The sequence below is a fragment of the Apostichopus japonicus genome, chromosome 22 (genome assembly GCF_037975245.1).
Source record: "Apostichopus japonicus isolate 1M-3 chromosome 22, ASM3797524v1, whole genome shotgun sequence".
Classification (NCBI taxonomy): domain Eukaryota; kingdom Metazoa; phylum Echinodermata; class Holothuroidea; order Aspidochirotida; family Stichopodidae; genus Apostichopus; species Apostichopus japonicus.
This window is the reverse complement of record NC_092582.1, coordinates 18,366,048-18,386,560: the sequence shown is the minus strand read 5'-3', so window position 1 is coordinate 18,386,560 and position 20,513 is coordinate 18,366,048. Positions and strand designations below refer to the sequence as shown.

Here is a 20,513-nt window from a genome sequence, read left to right as displayed (position 1 = left end):
GGGGTGACAAACACTGGGGAGGGGACAGGGAGGGCGTTTTGCTTTATTAGGTTGATCAAGTTCTGTTTCAGTATCGAACTGTTCCAGTATTGAAGGGGTGATACTTATCACTTGAGTGAAAAATGTCTGAATTCACTGTACAGTTTTGTGTTTTTCTATATTTCAATTAATTTTCAATTGTTTTAGTTGCTGTTGCTGAGCATGTCTTTAGAGTCACCCCTTTGAGGACCTTGAAAGAAAATGTTATTAAGACTGGCTGTGTTGAGTGTACCTGCAGTCAGATACCATGTCACATATTAGTACATGTGATAAAGAGAATGCAACTTCATATTCCAATAACATTGTATTTCTGTAGTTGAGATAAAGCTATTAAGTATCCATGTAATATGTGGTTACTGCACACTACCAGTTTCTCCAAAGTTTTATGATTTGAAGAAGGATGCAGTGCTGTCTGAAGATTTTTAAAGCCTATTCTTAGAAAGTCATCAAGTACAAGTTGTGAACCACCTAACAATGTTGTTTTATTCTTCTTTGTACCTAAGAACCCTCATCTTCATCAATGCGGCCAAAAAAATTGCTCATGATTACTGTGCTTGAGGAAATTACAACCCTATGTGTTGCTACATGCCATTTCTTTCAAATATTGTGAAACGTAAGCATAGTTTACCACAGTCAATGTCATGCTTTCATGCTTTGTTCATTTGGCAAATAGAATGTTAAAATTTTCTTACTGTTTATCACTTGTCATAGCTGTAAATATTAATCATAGAGCTATTTATGCATATAGCAGAGAACCAGAGCCAATTGATAAAACTGCTTGTTAAAATATAAACGAGAGAATGAATAAAAACCCAAGTCTTTTGGATCATATCTTATTCCTTTATTGCTCGCTTGTACATAAAATACAATTACATGGTTTCTTCTTTCTTTCTTTTTTTGCTTCTCATGTTTCTACACTGTACACGTTTAATATTTGCACATGAACCAAGCACCGTTACTGAAAACAAACAAAATTAACTTCAGCTATTTTCACAGAAACTGACAACTGTATTTTAAATACAAGTGTCTTCAAATATATAGCTTCTTAATACCTTCTTATCACGACTGTACAATACGGTTTAGTTGCACTACTGATTTATTATATACTATCGCCCCCAAACTGTTAACTCCATCGGCTAATTAGTTCACACACTTATGCCAAAAATGGTACACAATAAATAGCGTGGGCTCCCTTCACACAAGAAGCATAGCATATCTCTATTAAATGTCATGCATACCCCCAATACACAAGCATTCTACAAGTGTAGTGCTCTCAAATGTAACTTTGGTCTGAACCACATTAGCATCACTGACCTGTGACAAAACTACAAGCAAAACAAGGTCCACCATTTATGGTAATGTCTTACGAATCGTAATTACATCAGCAAAACTTAAATATGTTCCCGAATGTATCTTTGTGATGATGTCACCAATTTTCAAGTTGCTCATTCGTTCCAAACCCTGTATCTATATAGATATTTTAGTATTGTATGCAGCATTGTAGTTGAAGCTGAGAGGCCACTTTAAAACTTTTTTAAGTATCAATTTGCGAACAGTGGCATTAAATTGAATTTCTCCACTTTGAGATGTAATTAACAGCATAGCATTGTTAGAGCAAATACGTTAGAAATGGACCAGATAGTCGAATTTGAGTTGCAAGAAAGCAACCAATGATTGCACAATAGGAAATCAACCTATACCATTACAGTTACAGAGAGGTAACTGCATCCAAAGCCAGTGGATACACCAGCATTCCATTTATGAAGATTTTCTTACAATTTACCTGTCATTCAGTGTAAGTGACTATTCACCTCCTTGGACATTCAATACCCTCCGCCATCCCCCTCCAGGGATTCCCATTGACAAACACTATCATTTGCCAGCTGTGCTGTGGCAATGGAAAGCCTGATATTGTTGGCAAGAAGTGTATTATTGGTTTTGCCTCTTCACTGGAGGAGGGAGGGGGGAGGGGTGATAAACTTGTATGCTACAGTCATCAAAAAGCAGAAAAGTGACATTTTATTTCATTCTACCAAATTATTTTCAGTTCAAAATATTTGCAATAACTTCCCTCCTAGAGAGAAGACAAAGAAAGAAAAATTTAAGATACCATAAATAATTTAAATAGCACACAAAAATATTCATGCAAATATTAATTTTTTTTAGAAGAAAAAAAATTTTCAGATTAATATGACATGGTTTATAGATTTGCTTAAAAAAAATTGTTTCAAAAATTATAATGCATTGATTCTCTTGTGTTACAAAATAAATGTTTCGGTTACCAGGATCGCATGTACTTTGTTGTAAAATGGCCGCATGGTGCATTTCAAAACCGATCAGGTGTACGAATGTTGATTACATTGGGGAGCATTATCATACAGATACATATCATTGATGCTTATGTGTCATTGCTGAGATGACTCTCCTGGCTGGACGTTTTGAAATAAATTCACCAACATAATTTAAAGCTCTCTACAGATGATATAAAATTCACAGTTTACAGAAGCACTGAGTTAGTTAAAATGTATAATAGACTACATTACCACCTTTAGTCACATTTGATTCTACACTTAAAATTTCTCTGCTGTTTATACAGGATGGCAAGAAAACAATGTAAAAGGTTCTCCATGGGCTCTGGAAGTTTATTCCTTCCTTATTTGTTCATCCAAAGTAAGGATTTAACAACATATGACCAATTAAAGTATACTTTACGGCCATGAGGTTATTATTTGTGGCAATGGGTGTGTACTTTACACATGACAATATTTGTTATGGCCATGAGGGTGTACTGTATGGCCATGAGGATATAATGTATGAGGGTATACTGTATGGCCATGAGGATATACTTTACAGCCATGAGGGCATTCAGTATGGCCATGGAGATATACTTTATGGCCATGAGGGTATTCTGTATGGCTATGATGGTATACTACATGGCCATGAGGGTATGCTTATGGCCATGAGGGTATCCTGTACGGCCATGAGGGTTTACTGTATGGCTATGAGGATGTGCTTCATGGCCATGAGGGTATGCTTTATGGCCATGAGGGTATTTTGCATGGCTATGATGGTATACTATATGGCCGTGAGGGTATGCTTTATGGCCATGAGGGTTTCCTGTATGGCCATGAGGGTATACTGTATGGCTATAATGGTATACTACATGGCCATGAGGGTATGCTTATGGCCATGAGGGTATCCTGTATGGCCATGAGGGTTTACTGTATGGCCATGAGGATGTGCTTCATGGCCATGAGGGTATGCTTTATGGCCATGAGGGTATTTTGTATGGCTATGATGGTATACTATATGGCCATGAGGGTATACTATATGGCCATGAGGGTATACTGTATGGCCATGAGGGTATACTGTGGGTATACTGTATGGCCAGAGACATCTTTCTAAAATGTACACTATATTCTGAGTAAATTCTGCATGGTCTGATTCTACAACAATATTTGTACAGTACATAAACAACATGCCCCCCCCCCCCCCCCAAAAAAAATCAACTTGGTAACGTTCTAAAATTGCCTAAAATATCTTCAGTATTTTTAAAGAAGCAGGAGTAGTCATGATAATGATTTACATCCTGTTGGAATCTCAGTATCAATATATCTATCATTGATTAAGATTATCGGCCAATGCGGGGTATCCACTTATCTTCAAACTTAAAAAACACTTTACTGCAGTTGTCAATACATTTCAACACTCACTGAATGTTTACTCAAACCATTTCAATATCTTGTAACAATATACTGATTCAGACCCTCTCCAGGAGAGCTGCTTTTGAAACAATTTTAGTAATTTTAGCACACTAGAATATGGAATATGGAACTCAGTTTTTGAGATAAAATGCATCTTTCTTAAAAGTTATCAAAACTTGTTTCTCCATCTAGGGGACCACAGAAGAGGAACAACATGTGGGGATGGAGGGGGGGCAGAGACGGGTGACAGAAATGATAAAAGTGGAACATTTTCTTGTGAACCTTCTACCTCTAACTTTTTTAAAGCTTGTGATAGTTCAAATGAATGTTTGGATATCATCGTCTACAACTCTTAAATACTGGAAAGATTTTGTCATGAAAATCTAAAACTCTTCTAAAATCCTGGTCGGTAACAACAAAAACTTACATTATGGCAAGACTTTTTTCGAAAATTCCAAAGTGACAGAAATAAAAATTTAATGTAATAATTATTAAAATGAAACTGTAGCTTTTCTTCTTTCTCTTTTTCGTTCAACGCAAACAAAAATATATATGCCCAAAAAGCAGAACAGAAGATGATCACTTGGCTGGGATGTAGAGGTATCTTTCAAGGTCATAAGGTCATTCTCATGTGGTTTCTTCGATTGGAACCTGCATCCAAACATTCTGCAAAGAGGAAGATTGAAGAGAGAGAACAAACAAAATTGTGAGATAGGTAAAATTAATGGAACAGACCTAAGAGGAAATGAACAAAACAATTTATTAATATCTTCTGAAAGTTTCCCCTAAGTAAATCAAATAGGTAGTTGGTACATCTCTGCAGGTAAACAATGTTGCAGCAGATTTCCTTCATGATGAACCTGTAGGAACCTGTAGGAACCTGTAGGAACCTGTAGGAACCTGTAGGAGCCTGTATCATGGTTTTGTCAAACAATCTGCAAAGTTTATGTTTACAACTTTACATTTTCCACTATACACTGACTATTTTTACAATTTTAATGTTTTGTGGGGGGAGGGGTGGGGAATGAGTGGGGGGAGTGAGGGACTCCTTTGGTTTATGCTTTACATGGTAACTAACCTCACGAACGTGGAGGGTCCACCGTAACAGAGATTCGTCATCACCATAGTAACCAGAGCAGCTCACAATAGCAGGTTCTCCACTTTGTAACCTGCAAATACAGCAAATATAAACATGTAACTATTATTACATTATTATTATTACATAATTATGACAGTCAATTATACAAATGTTTGGTGAGAAATAAAAACACAATAACTTTATTGAAATATAAACAATAAAGACAGAGATGAGTTTCCTTTTGATTATAAAAAAAAAAAAAAAAAACTTAACGTCATCAGTCAGAAAGTAAGACAAAGTTTATAACGTCATATCATCACACCTGACAACAAAAAAACTCTGAAAACTCACCTTGACAGAACAAGAGCCCTGACCTGATGGTTTTCCGATATTCTGCATTTTCTGATTAACTGTACTTCAAAGTGTGGGCACACTTCTAGGTCACATGCACTGAAATCCACTGAAACAACGCTACTCCTCATCGCCTTTGGTTTGAGCCCATTCTGTGATGGTTCTGTCACTACCTCGTGTTCCCCACTTGACCCGATCACGTCCTCCAGGGTGGGACCCTCTCCGCCGCCCACCACGCCCCTCCTCTCTGCCTCTCTCATGACCTGACTGTACCTGTACTTCCTCTTCTTGGAACTCTTCTTATTGGTGAGTTTATCTATCGCCCTCGGCGCTTTGATCTTTGGGCTGTTCTGCGGCGTCTTGTCCAGGTCCTCTACAATGCTGCCCTCGCTGTCCGTGGATTTATCCTTCGACCCTCTGTGGTTTAAGAGTCTGGTCAGAGTCTTAGGGCTGTGGATTCTACCCTTTGAGCCTCTCTTTGTCGATTTGCCTTTCCTCCTTTTGGGGCTCTTTGAAATCTCTTCATCCGAGAGGTCCTTTATGATCTCCCCTTCCACGTGGAACACCCCGGCTTCCTGAGTTCCGACCACGACGAACCCGTCCAACGTCTGAGATTTCCGCATCTGGTCCAGACCGTCCCCGCTGGGAGAGTTCTGGGCGTCTTTCACGCGCAGCTGGACGTTGGACTCGGCCTCGCTGGGCTCGTCAAGATTGTCGTTGGTGGATTCGCTCTTGGACTCTGTGTCCGAAGCCCCCTGGCCCAATTTCCAGGGCTCGAGAGGCGGCAAATTTTGAGTTGTTTCGGCGGGTGTCTCCTCGTCGGCGTTTTCCTCTTGACTGACGGGATCGGAGACTGCTGCTTCTTCCGATGCTGTGTCTTTGGAGGTATCTGCATCGAATGAAAACACTGTGCTACTGGGAGCCATGAACTCTGGACGTTCCTCCATGGGGGAGGGGACGTGGGGCTTGATACACTCCAGAGGGTTCACCTGATAGGTGGAGAGCTGGCCGTCTGACGTCCCTACCCACAGTAACCCCATGTGAGGCAGAATCGAAGTCACCTTGGGAGTGTGGATGGATTGGTCTTTGTTCAGCTGAGAGAAAAGATAGAAGATATGAATTTTAAAAACTTTACAGAGAACGTTGAACTCTTTCTCTCTTCCTTTTACCAAACACTAAATTCGGATAAAGAAAAGTAAAGATACAGCTGCTATACAGGAAGCAAAAGTGAACCTTCAAGTCTGAAATCCTTGTATACAGTAGGGCAACGAAGTTATCTTTTGGAGACACTATCAAGGGTCCCAACAGAAGGCAAAGACAAAATATAGTTTTAGAGGAACTGTAGGGGGTCAAACATATCAGTTTTTAAAGGACACTTAGAATTTTGATTAATTTACTTTGCTCAATATATATACATGTCCCCTTAAAGACCACAATACTTTCATGATTGGTTGGGATGGTGATGAGTCATTTCTTTTGCTAGGTCCTCAACACATTCCCTCCACTCCCCCCCTTCCCCAATCCATTTCCCCACCCCCTCCTCTTGTCACTTACTCTTTTCCATCCTGCTGCCTGTTCAGTGGAGGTGTCATAGAGGAGAATGCAGAGGCAGAGGGCTGGGTCCCAGAGGGTCAAGACAGGGGACCCTCTTATGATGATCCAGACACCGTCCTCATTCAGGACCATGTAACTGATGTGAATGTTTGGACTCCTGGAAACCTCAAAGCCATTGATGATGTTCAATGAACTGTTTGGAAGAACAGAGAGGAGGAAATTTGAACATCAAAACGATCAATTCCCTTGGCCTGAAAAATGACTTCAAAATAACTCATCAATCAAATCGGAATATTAAAAAATAGTACATTCTATAATTTCTTCATCACACTTCGATAAAGGACTTTTGATTTCCATCTGGTACACATACAGTCATATGACTCACTATCAAGGTGACCATAGCATATACATCAAATATCATTATTGCAAAATGAGGAAATTACCTCCCACTGAGAAAGAAATGGCAAGTTTGGTTTAACAGTCTACAAGCACCCCTGTTTCATTGGTTACGAATGTGACCACATTTCCCACAAAAAAAAAAGTTATCAAATTCAACGGTATTTTTAAAACATTTATTGATACTTTTTTCTGATATGATCAACTTACCTGTCCAGTATATTGACAGCATTCCCACATGAGCACCACAACTGTTCCAGATCTGGCACCTTGACCACACTTCTGACCGGGGCGGCACCGATGGCGTGGTAGAATACCTCGTTAGGATGAGTCGTGGAGACACTCTACAGAAACAGATATAGGGTAGAGTTCTTCAGTATTGGCACTAGATTCTTAAACTGCTAAAATTACCGACGGTTTTAAAAAGTAACTTTCTGAAATACTTCTGAATCTCCAATTTACTTTCGGGACATTGACAAGTTTTGTTATTAAGCAATTCAATGTCTCCGTGAGGAAAAAATAACTTTCTGAGGGTGGAAGTAAAACTGCTTGTTGTAATTGGAGCATGAGTGACTATTATTATATAAAAAAATACACATTTTGTTTTTCTTTCTTTCAGTTTTGTTTGCAAACCTTGTTTCAAATTTGTTCCAAATTGCCTAGTTCCTGTTTCTTTTGTTAATTGTAATTTTCTGATAACAGATTATGTTCACAGATATGAACCATAAATTTCAGGTTATGTTTGGTTTCATTATGAAATCCTTATGCCACATTTTCTTCACTCCCCATTCTGTGTGTGTGTGTTTTTTTTTAAATCCTTCTCAGGCACACCATCTTTCGTTTAGCAGTTAAATAGAGTATTTACCAGATGGTAGCGGACGCAACACAGACAACAGCTGTGAGACACTAAAGTAAAAAATACTAACTGACATATCTCATTTGCTCACTTCATTGTGTGGAAGAGAATAAAAAGGCAATAATATGAAACCAGTTTCTTCTTTTAACAGGAATCTGATCAACAGTACCTGATCTGAAGGGAATAATTTATTTTTATTAAAAATTTTGTGTAGCAGGTTTTTGAAGATGCTATATTTCCTCTCTCATCAGTACTTTGTTTCCTGCAAAAAGGTGCTATTCATCTTTGCAATTGCATTTGCCAAAGTTTAAATAGCATTTTGATTTGCGAAGATAGATCAATTATTCCCCCGCTCAGTTATGAGAGAAATGGAGGCATTTCATTGGATAAAGCAGGAGTGTATACGAAAAGCGACGAGATTGTTGTTATAAGTGTGAATGTTTTTACCTCGATTACTGCCAGCGTTCCATCGGACAGGCCTATGAATATGTTTTGCGTTACTGGGTCATATTCCAGACAGAGTGGAGTATCTCGAAGCCTCTCGCACCAGACTTCTTCTCTGAATATCGATAGAGAGATTACAGAGTAAAATAATACAGTTCTGTTACAGATGTGCATGTAGCAATGATAAGAGGAGTGACTATAGACAAAAGTTTACAGTAGCAAAATATAAATGTAACATTACAAGGGAATGCCAGACAGGTAAATTGTGTAGCAATACATAGATAGAGTGATTGGTATTGTGACAACAAGAGTGAGAGGAAAGTTACGTTACGGAATGTGGCATATAACAAACTTCACGATAGCAATAACATAGTAACTTGATATAGTTACATTTTGGCAACAAGGCAAGAAATCATTGTTCCTACATATATGATATATAAATTGGAAACTTCTCGCAAAACAGAGAGGTAACAGAAGAGGTATGCAATGAAGCTTAAGTATAATAACTTGATACAAGTTTTGTAATGCGTCATAACTTCAGTCATCCATTTTTCCAAAAATATTGAAAAGACTTGTGAAAATATGTGAGTTTTCCTTTCTCAACAGAGATATATAAGACTGGAAATATCCTGTGATGGTGTCTCAGTCTGACCTTGAAAATGAAATGACTTGTTTACAACTCTGCTTGATTGTGATAAAAGTTTCAAAGATTAGGTCCATTTTCAATAGTTTAACAACATGACACTGAATAAGACCGCTGAGTCATACCTGGTGTTGATGGTATACGCGTAGAGATACCAGGAGAGGGTACCAACCAGCATCAGGTTCTCTCCAGCCATGGTGATGCACATCACACGACTATCCATCTGAAGTATAGTAGAAGGTAAAAAACACATTCAAAGACTGCTTGCCAATTTTTACAGTAGTTTGGAAGTATATACAAATCTTATCAGGAATGCAGTTGTCATGTAAGCTAGAACAGATACTGTAAGTAGAAGATTTAATCCACCAAACTTGAAAGACTTAAAAAAAAGTGAATGTATAAAGAATAACATAATTACCAATAAAAATATATTATAATTTTCCTTACTTCGTACTTTACAGGAGTATCCAGTGATACAAAAGTTTTATATTGTTGTCATCCACAATTTCACTTGGGAGAATACTGAGTTAATTTAATGAATCTTTTTTCTTCTTTCAAAAAAGTAAATGGAGATCTTTCAAATCCTTACCCTGACCCCTAAGTTCTCCTTCGTCCTCAGCTGCACATCAACTCTGCTTATCCAACCCTGTTTAACATCACTCCTGCAGACAAGTAATTTACCTGGCAATAAAAAAGTGGGGGAAAAAAAGGAAAAAATAAATGGTTGCTCAATTTTTAAATGACAAACCATATAATATACATACACAAATTTAAAAGGGAGGTCTTGGACTTGTCCAATACTTTGCAATATTTTAACAGACTAGCCATTCAAGTTTCATTCACGAGTCGAGTTTGAATCCTCAACTCACAAGTACCTCTGAAGGTTGGATCATTAATAGATGACTAATACCTTTCACTCCAACAAAATTGTGATGTCATCAAAGTTTCCAAACACAGAAATGATGCTTAAGGAAAGCCAAAAATGTCAAAAGTGCACGTTTGTTTTCGTTTATTTGAAACAGAGATTCACAGAGGTGATATAACAGTCTGATTTAGAATGGAAAAAAAGGAAAGGTAGCAACTCAATACAAATTTAACTGAATAACCTTGATATAATCAGTCTTGGAAGTGAAATCCCTTTAAAAACGTTAGATATTTCTTCGACTAAGCTTACCTGGGCTGAACTCTGTCGCCCAGTCTATGAGCAAGTCGTGCTCCGATCCTGTTAACTCCTTCATACTCGGTTTGGAATTGTGCTGGTTCAGACCTTCCTGCCTCTCAAACTCTTTCCTGGCTTTCTCCTGTTCCTCATAGACCTTCCTAAGGATTTTCATGTAGTGAGCTTGCCTCTCCTGAATCCACGACCACGACGGGAAGGTGTCTCGGTTGATCTTCACGATCTGCGAAAACACAAATTCACATTTTTGCGACCTGCTTTTGGAAGCCCCAAAACTATGTCGACGGGAAGCTATTCCTTAATGCAATCGAGCTCCCTTGGAAAGTACATACAATATATATCTTATGTGAAACCTCTAATGTCTGACTAATGCAAAGCTTGAAAGCTATTCCTTCCTACAATCATGCTCCCTCCGAAAATACATACAATATATATCTTATGTAAAACCTCTAACGTTTGAATAATGCAAAGCTTGAGAGCTATTCCTTCCTACAAACATGCTCCCTCAGAAAATACATATCATATATATCTTATGTTAAACCTCTAAGGTCTGACTAATGCAAAGCTTCGAAGCTATTCCTTCCTACAATCATGCTTCCTCAGAAAATAGAATACAATATATATCTTATGTCAAACCTCTAATGTCTGACTTGCAAGCTATTTCCTTCCTACAATCATGCCTCCTCGGAATATACATATATAATTTATATCATATGTAAATCTTCTTATATCTCATTAATATTCCTTCCTACTACCATACTCCCTCAGCAACTATCAAAGAATTTTAGAAAAATTAAAAAATCTTCATAGCCCAGTCTAGCTGTCAATCTTCTTTGCTCCTATTTGTTACCTTTTCAGTTCAGAGTTTTTAAAGTCAATTCTCCAGCTCTATGGGTTACAATAATAGATACAATAATAGATATGTGGATTACCTCCACGATCTTTTCAATGTCAAACGTCAGCCTAGCCAGGAGCTTTGTGTCCTTCAGGAATGCCAAGATGTCTTTTCTCTTTAAAAGAGCCTTCTCGTGATACTTCAGCAGAGCAACAGAAAACTGAAAGAGGACTGGAAGGCCATCTAACAAGAAACAGTCCCATATTCTCTGCAAAGTCTGAAAAGCAAAAACATCATAAAATTAAACAAGAAAAAAAATTGACAGAAAAAAAACAATGCATTGTAAGACTACAACCAAACTGGATTTACAGGATCAATTGGTAACCAAATCAATTTAACATTCATCTTTCTTCGTGAGGTTGTTTGTGCACTTATCAAGTACAAATACTGTCACTCCAAAGTTTTCTGTTTATTATTTTTAAAAACAGTCATAATTTGATTTGAAATGAATGAGTTTTCCGTAAGCAGTACAGCACATTAGTAAGAAAAAGAAAGTGAAAAGTTTCCATATAAGAAGGTGTGTTTGATATTATACTTCAATGGAATATGAAACATTTTACCTTTTAACTTAAGGTAGAATGTAGTGACGTTACATCATCAAACACTGGTATCCTTACTAACAGCAGCTTCTAATTTTCCTTACTAAAATTTCCAAACACACTCAACCTTATGTTTTATTCATGAAAAAAACCCTCAAAACCCTTGGGCAATGTTTCCTACAGAGAAATTCTATTCTCTCCTTGTTCCCCATCCTCCTTGCCCAGTCACCACTTAAACAGTGAAAGTAGCTGCTAATTAGCTCCGTCTCCTTGAAGCTTCAACTTTCGGTGTTTAACCTGTGACTGATTGAACAGTTTTTTTTGTGCGTTTTACCTGGAATGGAACAGCTTCAAAGAACATGGCAAGAAACCAGTTGAGTGTGAAGGAGCACATTTCGACTCCGACGTCATCTAGGTGTGCGTGGAGGTCGGGCAGCATGATCTCGAGGACGTCTTTCAATACGCTCTGGTCGGCCTGGGCACCGATCAAACTAGCATCGAAATAGTTGGGAGGAAAGTATTGCTCTGCTACTGCCACGAGACACCTGAGATAGGGAAACCAGAACATTCTTTCACTGATTAAACTGAATTACGTTTTAAGTTTATATTACAATTTTAAGAGAGAACAGCAAAGGAAGGTGTGGTCAATGACAGACACAGATCACTGCACAATGCACCAGTGGAAATAAAGCGAATCAACTATACAATAGTTTATATCTAAGTAAATAAGCGAATAAACTTAAACAATGTTTTATATCTAAGAAAATAAAGCGAATAAACTATAATTTTCTATATCTAAGTTAACAAAGCAAATAAACTATACGATATGTTATATCTAAGTAAATAGGCAAATAAATTATACAATATTTTATATCTAAGAAAACAAAGCAAATAAACTATACGATATATATCTAAGTAAACAGAACAAGCTTTGGGAGTGGCATCAGTGTGCTTCCATTAAAAAGCACTGCATTACACAACTTGTTTCTCCCCCTCAGACAATGTTATCCCTTTAAAAGAAAGACTTTGAAGCAAACAGGGGCTTGGGGGATAAGGCATAGTCAATAAAGCCCTTTTGGAATCAATTTTAATTCAAACATAATTCTACAGCTGAAACCACCAAAACTTACCAGAAAGCTTTTTCACCGTCCATGAATAGCAGACTCATCCCAACAATGAAATTCATCCCTTGGCAATATCCTATGTCTGAATTATGGACACAGAATGCCTCTAACACCTCCCTCAGCTGAGAGATCTGTCGTGAAAAATCAGTACAAGATCTTCAAATTGAAGTCAAGAATATCGAGAATAGACTAAAAGTTTAACATAGCTATAAATTTCACACGTATAATGAATAATACAAGGAATTTAGCCGACAGCTGTGACCTATGTGAGATACTTGCCAGACACCCTGAATGGTTTTCACTTTCTCAAAGATAACCTTTAAGACGTTAAACCTTTAAAATATTATGTTATATGGTAATGAAATTCCAACTTAGATAGCCAATTATGCTTGCTAACACAAGGTAGCTCATTTATCTCAAATATTTCAAAAATGACAACTATATGTCTTCAACTGAAATGTCTGCTTGAAGCTGTGTCATACAATTTTTAGGACAAAAACTATTCCAAACAGGGATTGTTAATGTGTTCATGGTTTTGTGTACGTTACCATGGCAACTATCCAGATGAGTCTTTACTTAACTGATACTCTCATTGGGGAGCTACCCATGTTACATTCGTTTAAATTTTGACCTGTTCCTCCCAAATCTTCAAACAACACAATGCCAGATTAATACTCCTTGCAACTATTCTTCAGTTTTTTTACTCTATTTATTCCCTTTCCATTCATTCTCTCTGGAAGAACTCTAAAATCACACGCACGACAAAAGACTTTCCAGATAATTCCCCCGAAAGCAACAGACATAAACCCTAGGATGATTTTAATGCCCTTTTAGGGGCTTGAAAAAAATCAAACGATTATTGTATATCTGCTTCGTCGACTTTCTTTAATAAAAGAACCACCCATCTGTGCAACGTACCCCTTTGGAGTTTTCTGAAGCAAAGTGAATATTTTGTGGCATGGTCCGTAACAAATCCAGAAAGATCTGTCTCCGGTGTTGGTCGACGGCCGAGGAGAGAGAAGCCTTGGCTCGGAGGGTCTCGTAGTAATCGTTACCCTGAGGAAAGACAATTCGCTAAAAAACTTCAGGGATCGTAACAAAGATGCGTTCACATTGAACTTGAAAGAGGAAGATGGAGGGTAACAAAGAAAAAAAACACTCCACACTAATGACACACACACACACACAACAGCAACAAGGTAATCATGTTGTCATATCTTCATCAGCACAATGGGATAAAGAACAATAGGCATATATATATCAGGGATGAGGCTGGGGTAATAAAAAAATCATGGAACTTTGCAAAATTGCGGTATAGGCTCCAGTTTGCGTATGCTACAGTGTGTTAGGATAATAGTTTTTGTCCCCGAGGTATAAAAGGTTCCTCACACCCCTTCCCTACATTTTTTCACCCCTTTTCCACTTCTTCATCCTTTCCTGCTCTACCTCACCCCGTTCCTCATCATTATGCTCAGAGGACAAAGTAATTTGCTTTCACAAACTCCCTTCCTGGATCAAGCTGTTTCTGAGACAAATCTCTTCTTTCACCAAGCGAAACAGCTCTCGAAGGAGAAAGATATGACACACATTCACTGTCTAACAGCGTCGTACAAACTTAAGGCCATCCTTGGAGCAGAATATATCAGGATGGTAGGAAAGATGAAATTAACAGATAGATGAAAATATTCTTGAAAATTTAAAGCATGTAATCTGGAGAATTAATCACTAGGGCAGCAGATGCTACAGATTCAAAGTGTTTGTTTTAAGAAGCTATATATTCCTAGGAGAAAGGCTTGGAACAACCCCCTTGGGAATACTGGGACTACCATATGCATTTTTCAATATTTCACTATATATAAAATATATTCTCATACATAACACTTCGAAAAAGTCCACGCTGAAATGATAAACCTGAGTTAATGTATTCCAGGGTTGTTGAGGGAAGAACCCAAAAGGCATTTCGGATTGTTAGATGACAATGGAATTGATTTGCACTATCTGACTAGTATATCTGAATAGTACATCTGAGGAAATTTGTGAAAGCAAAATGTGGACTTGTTTTTGTTGAACTTTTCTTTGGGGGGGGGGGACAGAGAAGAGGAAGATGCTATAACAATGAGTTTTAGGACTTCTATTTATAGCAAAGTCCAGAGGGATGAATTTTGGAATGCTTCCTGCTAAGATTACGGTTAGATGAGATGGAATGAGGAAACACATAAGGTGTAGTGTAAAACCAACACATAAAGAATGTGTAAAAGAGTGTGATGCAATAGTGAGTTTGCAGGTTGTATCCTGGATAACATGAACTTTTCTTTTCCTGTGTTTTTCAAAACAAAACTCACTCCATTTTAAAGAAAATGTGTCAGTTAGGACAAGTTGGAAAGAATAGGGAAATCTAACCATCAACAATGGGTCTATATTTATATAACAAATGATGAACAAACAGCTTTCAAGAAAAAACATTATTCAAGATATTTGTGAACAAGACACTAGGCTTTGAGTAAGTATAAATATGACATCATAAAGCCACTTGGGCTTGAACTTTTAATTGCAAAGGGGTTGCTGCTGCTGTTCCTAAAATATTTGGCATTGTTTATAGTTAACAATACTGTTTACACCCACCATGAAAATATGACAAGCAGATTGGTTCATCTCCTAGACGAAATACGACATATTAAACACATTGCAAAACTGGCAGTACCCCGACAATACTGTTTTCTCCAAAATGGAGTATAATTGTTTCTTGGAGGAGTGGGAAAGGGGGAAGTGAGGGTGGGGGAGGGTGAGAGTTTGTTCATTGCAAACATCTCTATCCTTCATCTAAGGTAACATCTAAGGTGAAAGTTATAGTTGGGTCTGCTTCTTCTTCAGACAATAGCTTTTTGGTTGTGCTTCAAGCTATTTCAAATTTTTCGATGATCTGGAACCCAACCAAGGGCAATGACGAATAAGTAATGCTAGGACAAAATTGTTTTCACCAGAATAACAATCCTTACTAGGTTAAAATTTAACATAGTGAGATCATGAATGTCACATTAACCCGGGCAGATTTTTATATGATAGTTTAAACACTTAGCTTGCACAGAGATTTCACCAAGATACTGGCTGTATATGATTACATCCCCTCTTCTCCTCCCCCCTCTTCCACCTCCACCCACCCACTTTGAATCATTCTCCCGCCCCTCTCCAGCAACAGCCACAAGTAAATGGAGATATGTTAGTGTCAATCAATTAAATCTAGTGTGAATGCAGCGGACTAAATTTATCTTAATCTAGTAAATTAGGATCATTCGGTTGTAGTGAGCTGAAATTAAAGCAAATTATTCACACTTTGTCAATCTTTGAGAAAGCTTCATTTTACATCATCATGCAATGTACTCTAATATGCAATCAACTGCTAATTATTTATCAAACCACGAATGCACAAACACAACATCATGAACACCACAAGAATATGTGATATAACAACATAAGAACCGGAACATTTTACCAACAGACAGTTTCTGAACCTGCAGTCGCTAACAAAGTGTAAAAAGTACCTATGATGTATAAATATCTATGATTAGACAAAGATAACTCACTTTATCGGTGGTGTACTGTTTCACTCTATTCAGGATGAGCTGCGTCCAGACCGCACTTCTCCTGTCCGGTGGAATACCCTCATACACAAGGTTTCTCAACTCCTCCTAGTTGTTACAAAAAGAGAGCAAAAATTAAAACAAATACTTATATCCCACTGCTAGAAAGAGTAACAATCATTATTGTTTCAAATATTAACCCCTCAGAGCGATTTCGTCCTTGAAGGGATGCGATATAGTGCTTAGTTTAAACGAAATATTCTCACCAAACTACCAGTGATAACAAACTTGTCCCAAATGTAATATATGTAAAGCAGACTAGGCTTATACCGGTGCTGTGGGCGAGTGGATAAAGGCGGTGGCATTTGAACAATGAGGCCTAGCAATCAGAAGGTTTGGGGTTCGATGACTGGCCGGGTCATAGTAAGATGGGTTTTTTCATCCAAGAGCAATCTACGGTTGTCCCATCTGAAATGCCTTTCTAAATTGGAAAGATTCCAAATTTGAGTTAAAAAGTTGAATTGGAAGCCACCCGACGTGTAAATTCTAATCCATAAGCCCTTGCGGGTTTCTCCCACATTTGTGGTCGCTTAAGCGTTGAAAAAAATAACTGCTGATTATTTTCATTATTATGATAATTTTTTAACCTAAGAAAGTATGTTAGGCTAGGAAGACTATGTACTGATATTTATTTCAAAATGAAACAGACTTCATTGCTCAGATATTTCAAATTTGTTGCGAATCTTTTCCCTGACTAGGTATTGTACGCTGTAACACAAATCTGTCACTTTCATATATTCATTATAATGCCTCTTCAAACATTAAAAATGTGCCAAACTGAATGAATTTAATCAACAATTTACATAATGCTTGATGTACATTTTCTCTCAGCCTTTTTTATTCTTCTTCCTGCAGCTCTGAGGATACACAGTAATATTAGTATGTGTATACACCTTGAAAAACCCAGCATATAATCAGCTCAAATGTATACAGAATGAAGTATGTAAATTACACGTCCGTGCATAAATTCAAAGCTAATCAAGGCTAGCATAACTATTAGTATATTCAAATTCCTGAAAGAAAAAAACCTCAATGGTGCATAATAATTTTTCTACCTATATTTACAGTTTTTCTTTAATGTATTTATATATTTTGTATATTTATACATATTTTTTCATCTTTACATTTTCATGTAATTATGTGTTAGATATATATATATTTATTCAAATCAAGCTATCTTGAAGGTTGCCATACTTTTGACTGCCTGCTGTTAATCCATGGTAGTAGAACAGCATGTTGCTATGGGAATGGAGAATGTAATAGAGACATACAATTTTCCCTTCAAGTTTCATTGTTAGTTACATGATAATGGGAAGAGTGTGAAACACAAACAGCTGCATCAAAAGTTAAACCAATTTTGTTTTCCATAGTGTTAATGAACATAGTCACTGGATACTAAAATATATTTTCGACAGGGAGGGAGGGGAGGGTGGTGGGAGAGGGAGGGTGGTGGGAGAAGGGGTGGTGGGAGAGGGAGGGTGAGGGAAGAGCATGGGGCAGGAGGAGAGAGAAGAGGAGGGAGAGGGAATGGAAGGGAGAATGGAAGATGATGAGGAAGCAGGATGGAGAAGAAAGAGAAACAAGGAAGGGGTCTTCTTGAAATAAGGTTCGGGAATCTTCCTGACTTGGTTCGATTGGAGAATACAAATACTTCATAAATCATATGATGAAGGCATACTCTCTCTCTCTCTCACACATAGCACAGCAGAAGTCGATAAAAAATTGGCAAAATTGCTACACCAATGCAAGTATGTATAGCTTTCTTTTTATCACATAAAATTGATTATTTTCAGTATTGTTATAATAATAGTCCAGAATTCACAAACCTCCAAGATTGCTATCGATGTAAAACCACTTAATTATGCTCTTGTGGTGTTAATAAAGTCTTCATCCTAAAATTCCTTATGACTTCATATATAGCTTTAAAAACAAGAATTCTATCCTTCTCATAGTCTGCCATTTACAATATCTTTACCAGTGAATCATCGTCACTGAATAATAACTTGACTAAAAGGAAAAAATTTATAAAGCTGATTTGGAGAAGTGAGATCTATGCATTAGTTTAACGAAAATGGAGTGTTTTCTGCTCAGGTGATAATACTAATAACTCCATTAAACCAAAGAAACAAAAAGGCTCTTGGGTATGCTGCATTTCTCATCAGGTGTTTGAACATTTTTATATAAAAAAAACCTCATTATTCAAATTGGCGTTGCCAGCACGTACAGAGAGACTGCTTTATTTCCCAGTTGCTTTTGACAGATCAGCCTTGAGTGCAAAAGGAATAATTTTCTGCAAAAGAATATTTTCTTCAAGGAATAAATTTGAAGATTTTTTTTTAAAGAAATGGTACTGAAATACAAAGCATACACTTTCAATGGATTGTCACAACACCTGTTTTTTTTTTTAATCTTTTTCTTTTTAGTGAATTATGAGTGATTAGGTGAGGTGAGATGGGTCTTTTCATTAACAACACTTTTCCTCACAGCATATCCAGCTCCAAGGGCGACAAGTAGATCAAATCCAGATAAGCTGCAGACGTATATTCACCCAACTTACACCTCTCATACAGGAGTATGTTAAAGGCATAACAAAATCTGCAATGTCCCCCCTCCCCCCCCCAAAAAAAAACATAGCTAAGAAAATAAACTGCATAGCTCACAAAACAAAAGCACAATGATGAAACTTCAAAGTTTCATAAAAGTTGATCTCATCTGTTGTTGAGAGGTACACTTATTGCAATTGATTAATTTTAGTTTGGAGGTGAGCATGTTGTTCCAAAAAATGTTGTCATAGGTTGTCAAAGATAGATAGATAGACAAAGAACTGCATTTTCTGTAAATTGGAAACGATTTTATACCCTTGGAAACAAATGAAAGGAGCAGACAATACTGTACTTTGCAGATTATTAGTTCATTTTAAATATGATATTTGATATTTGACCAAACTGTGTGTGTTCCCTAGCCTTATGTACTGTTTGTTTTCTGTTAAAGTGAATCTTGCCACACACACACACACACTGTACTTATTGTTAAGACTGTGTGACCACTTACTGGATCGATCACCGACTCAATAATCTCCAAAGCCTGGATTACGATGGATAAACTACTATAATCTAGCAAAGACATATCGGTTAAGCTTATTGCAGACATTGCTAAATTTCATTACCAAAATACCTTTTTTTTTAAATAATAACACCTGTGCGAAATGTGGGTAATTTATGCTGGCTTGCTGAATGCAGTTGCAATCTTAGGGTTCATAATTATGAAACCCCCCATTTCATTTTATCACGAGTTAAGCAAATCCTTATATGGAATTACAAAATGAAAACTTCATCGCATCAGAATCAATATGAAGAATTTCATTATTTACCCCGCTCCTTATTTATGAAAAAAAAATCATTTTCACTTTTAAATGTCACAAAGTCATCATGTACCAAGACACACACGTTTATGAAGATAGATAAGCTACAAAAATGATTATTTATTCAATCAGACGTTACAAGTGATGAAAAAGAAAGATAGCCGGACCTTACGTGAATATTACCCTTAAACCTTCGCACACTGACATAAGTGAAACAAAAGGAGCCTTTAATATTGGCTAAGGGTTTTGCCTATCCTTGTGGACAATCCCACGCAAAGAAATAAACAACTCTTACCGCATGGTCGACATAGTTTTCTCCGTTCTTCTTTACGTATTCGTCCCACTTCCTTCTGTGTTCGACTTGTTTCTGCAGCGATCAATTAATAAAGGAAACATGATGAGCATCGGATTTTTTATACTCATTGCCCATACATGTTAACATACAGAACTTTCAACCAAAAGTTCCATGAGTGCTTTGTACAAAGTTGATATAAAAACCTCTACCTTTAATACTATTTTCTGATTATGACTGTGAACAAACAAAAAAAGACACATTCAAGCTATTAACCTGGAAAGCAGAAAGGCTGTGAAAATGTCCCCAGTAAGTTTTATTACAGTAAATTTTTTATTATAATCTTCTTTCAATTAAAAGTAATTTTTTATGTTCGGCAGGACTTTCAGATGTTAAACTAACAAGAATCTAGTTACTTGAAC

At 37.1% G+C, this 20,513-nt stretch overlaps 1 protein-coding gene across 1 annotated transcript in view; it reads right to left on the bottom strand.

The window, feature by feature from the left end:
* Window positions 1-865: 865 nt before the first annotated feature.
* LOC139964293 (uncharacterized) overlaps window positions 866-20,513 on the bottom strand; it is a 103,916-nt gene continuing 84,268 nt past the window's right edge. Inside the window, exons 14-28 of the mRNA XM_071965782.1 lie at window positions 20,095-20,166; window positions 16,382-16,486; window positions 13,719-13,856; window positions 12,807-12,931; window positions 12,011-12,221; window positions 11,175-11,354; window positions 10,240-10,465; window positions 9,655-9,746; window positions 9,191-9,288; window positions 8,426-8,537; window positions 7,333-7,466; window positions 6,727-6,919; window positions 5,173-6,266; window positions 4,822-4,912; window positions 866-4,409 (exon numbers count right to left, since the gene is read on the bottom strand). Of these exons, the coding sequence (XP_071821883.1) occupies window positions 4,371-4,409; window positions 4,822-4,912; window positions 5,173-6,266; window positions 6,727-6,919; window positions 7,333-7,466; window positions 8,426-8,537; window positions 9,191-9,288; window positions 9,655-9,746; window positions 10,240-10,465; window positions 11,175-11,354; window positions 12,011-12,221; window positions 12,807-12,931; window positions 13,719-13,856; window positions 16,382-16,486; window positions 20,095-20,166 (2,910 nt within the window). The 3' untranslated portion in view covers window positions 866-4,370. The remainder of the gene's footprint in view (window positions 4,410-4,821; window positions 4,913-5,172; window positions 6,267-6,726; window positions 6,920-7,332; window positions 7,467-8,425; window positions 8,538-9,190; window positions 9,289-9,654; window positions 9,747-10,239; window positions 10,466-11,174; window positions 11,355-12,010; window positions 12,222-12,806; window positions 12,932-13,718; window positions 13,857-16,381; window positions 16,487-20,094; window positions 20,167-20,513) is intronic.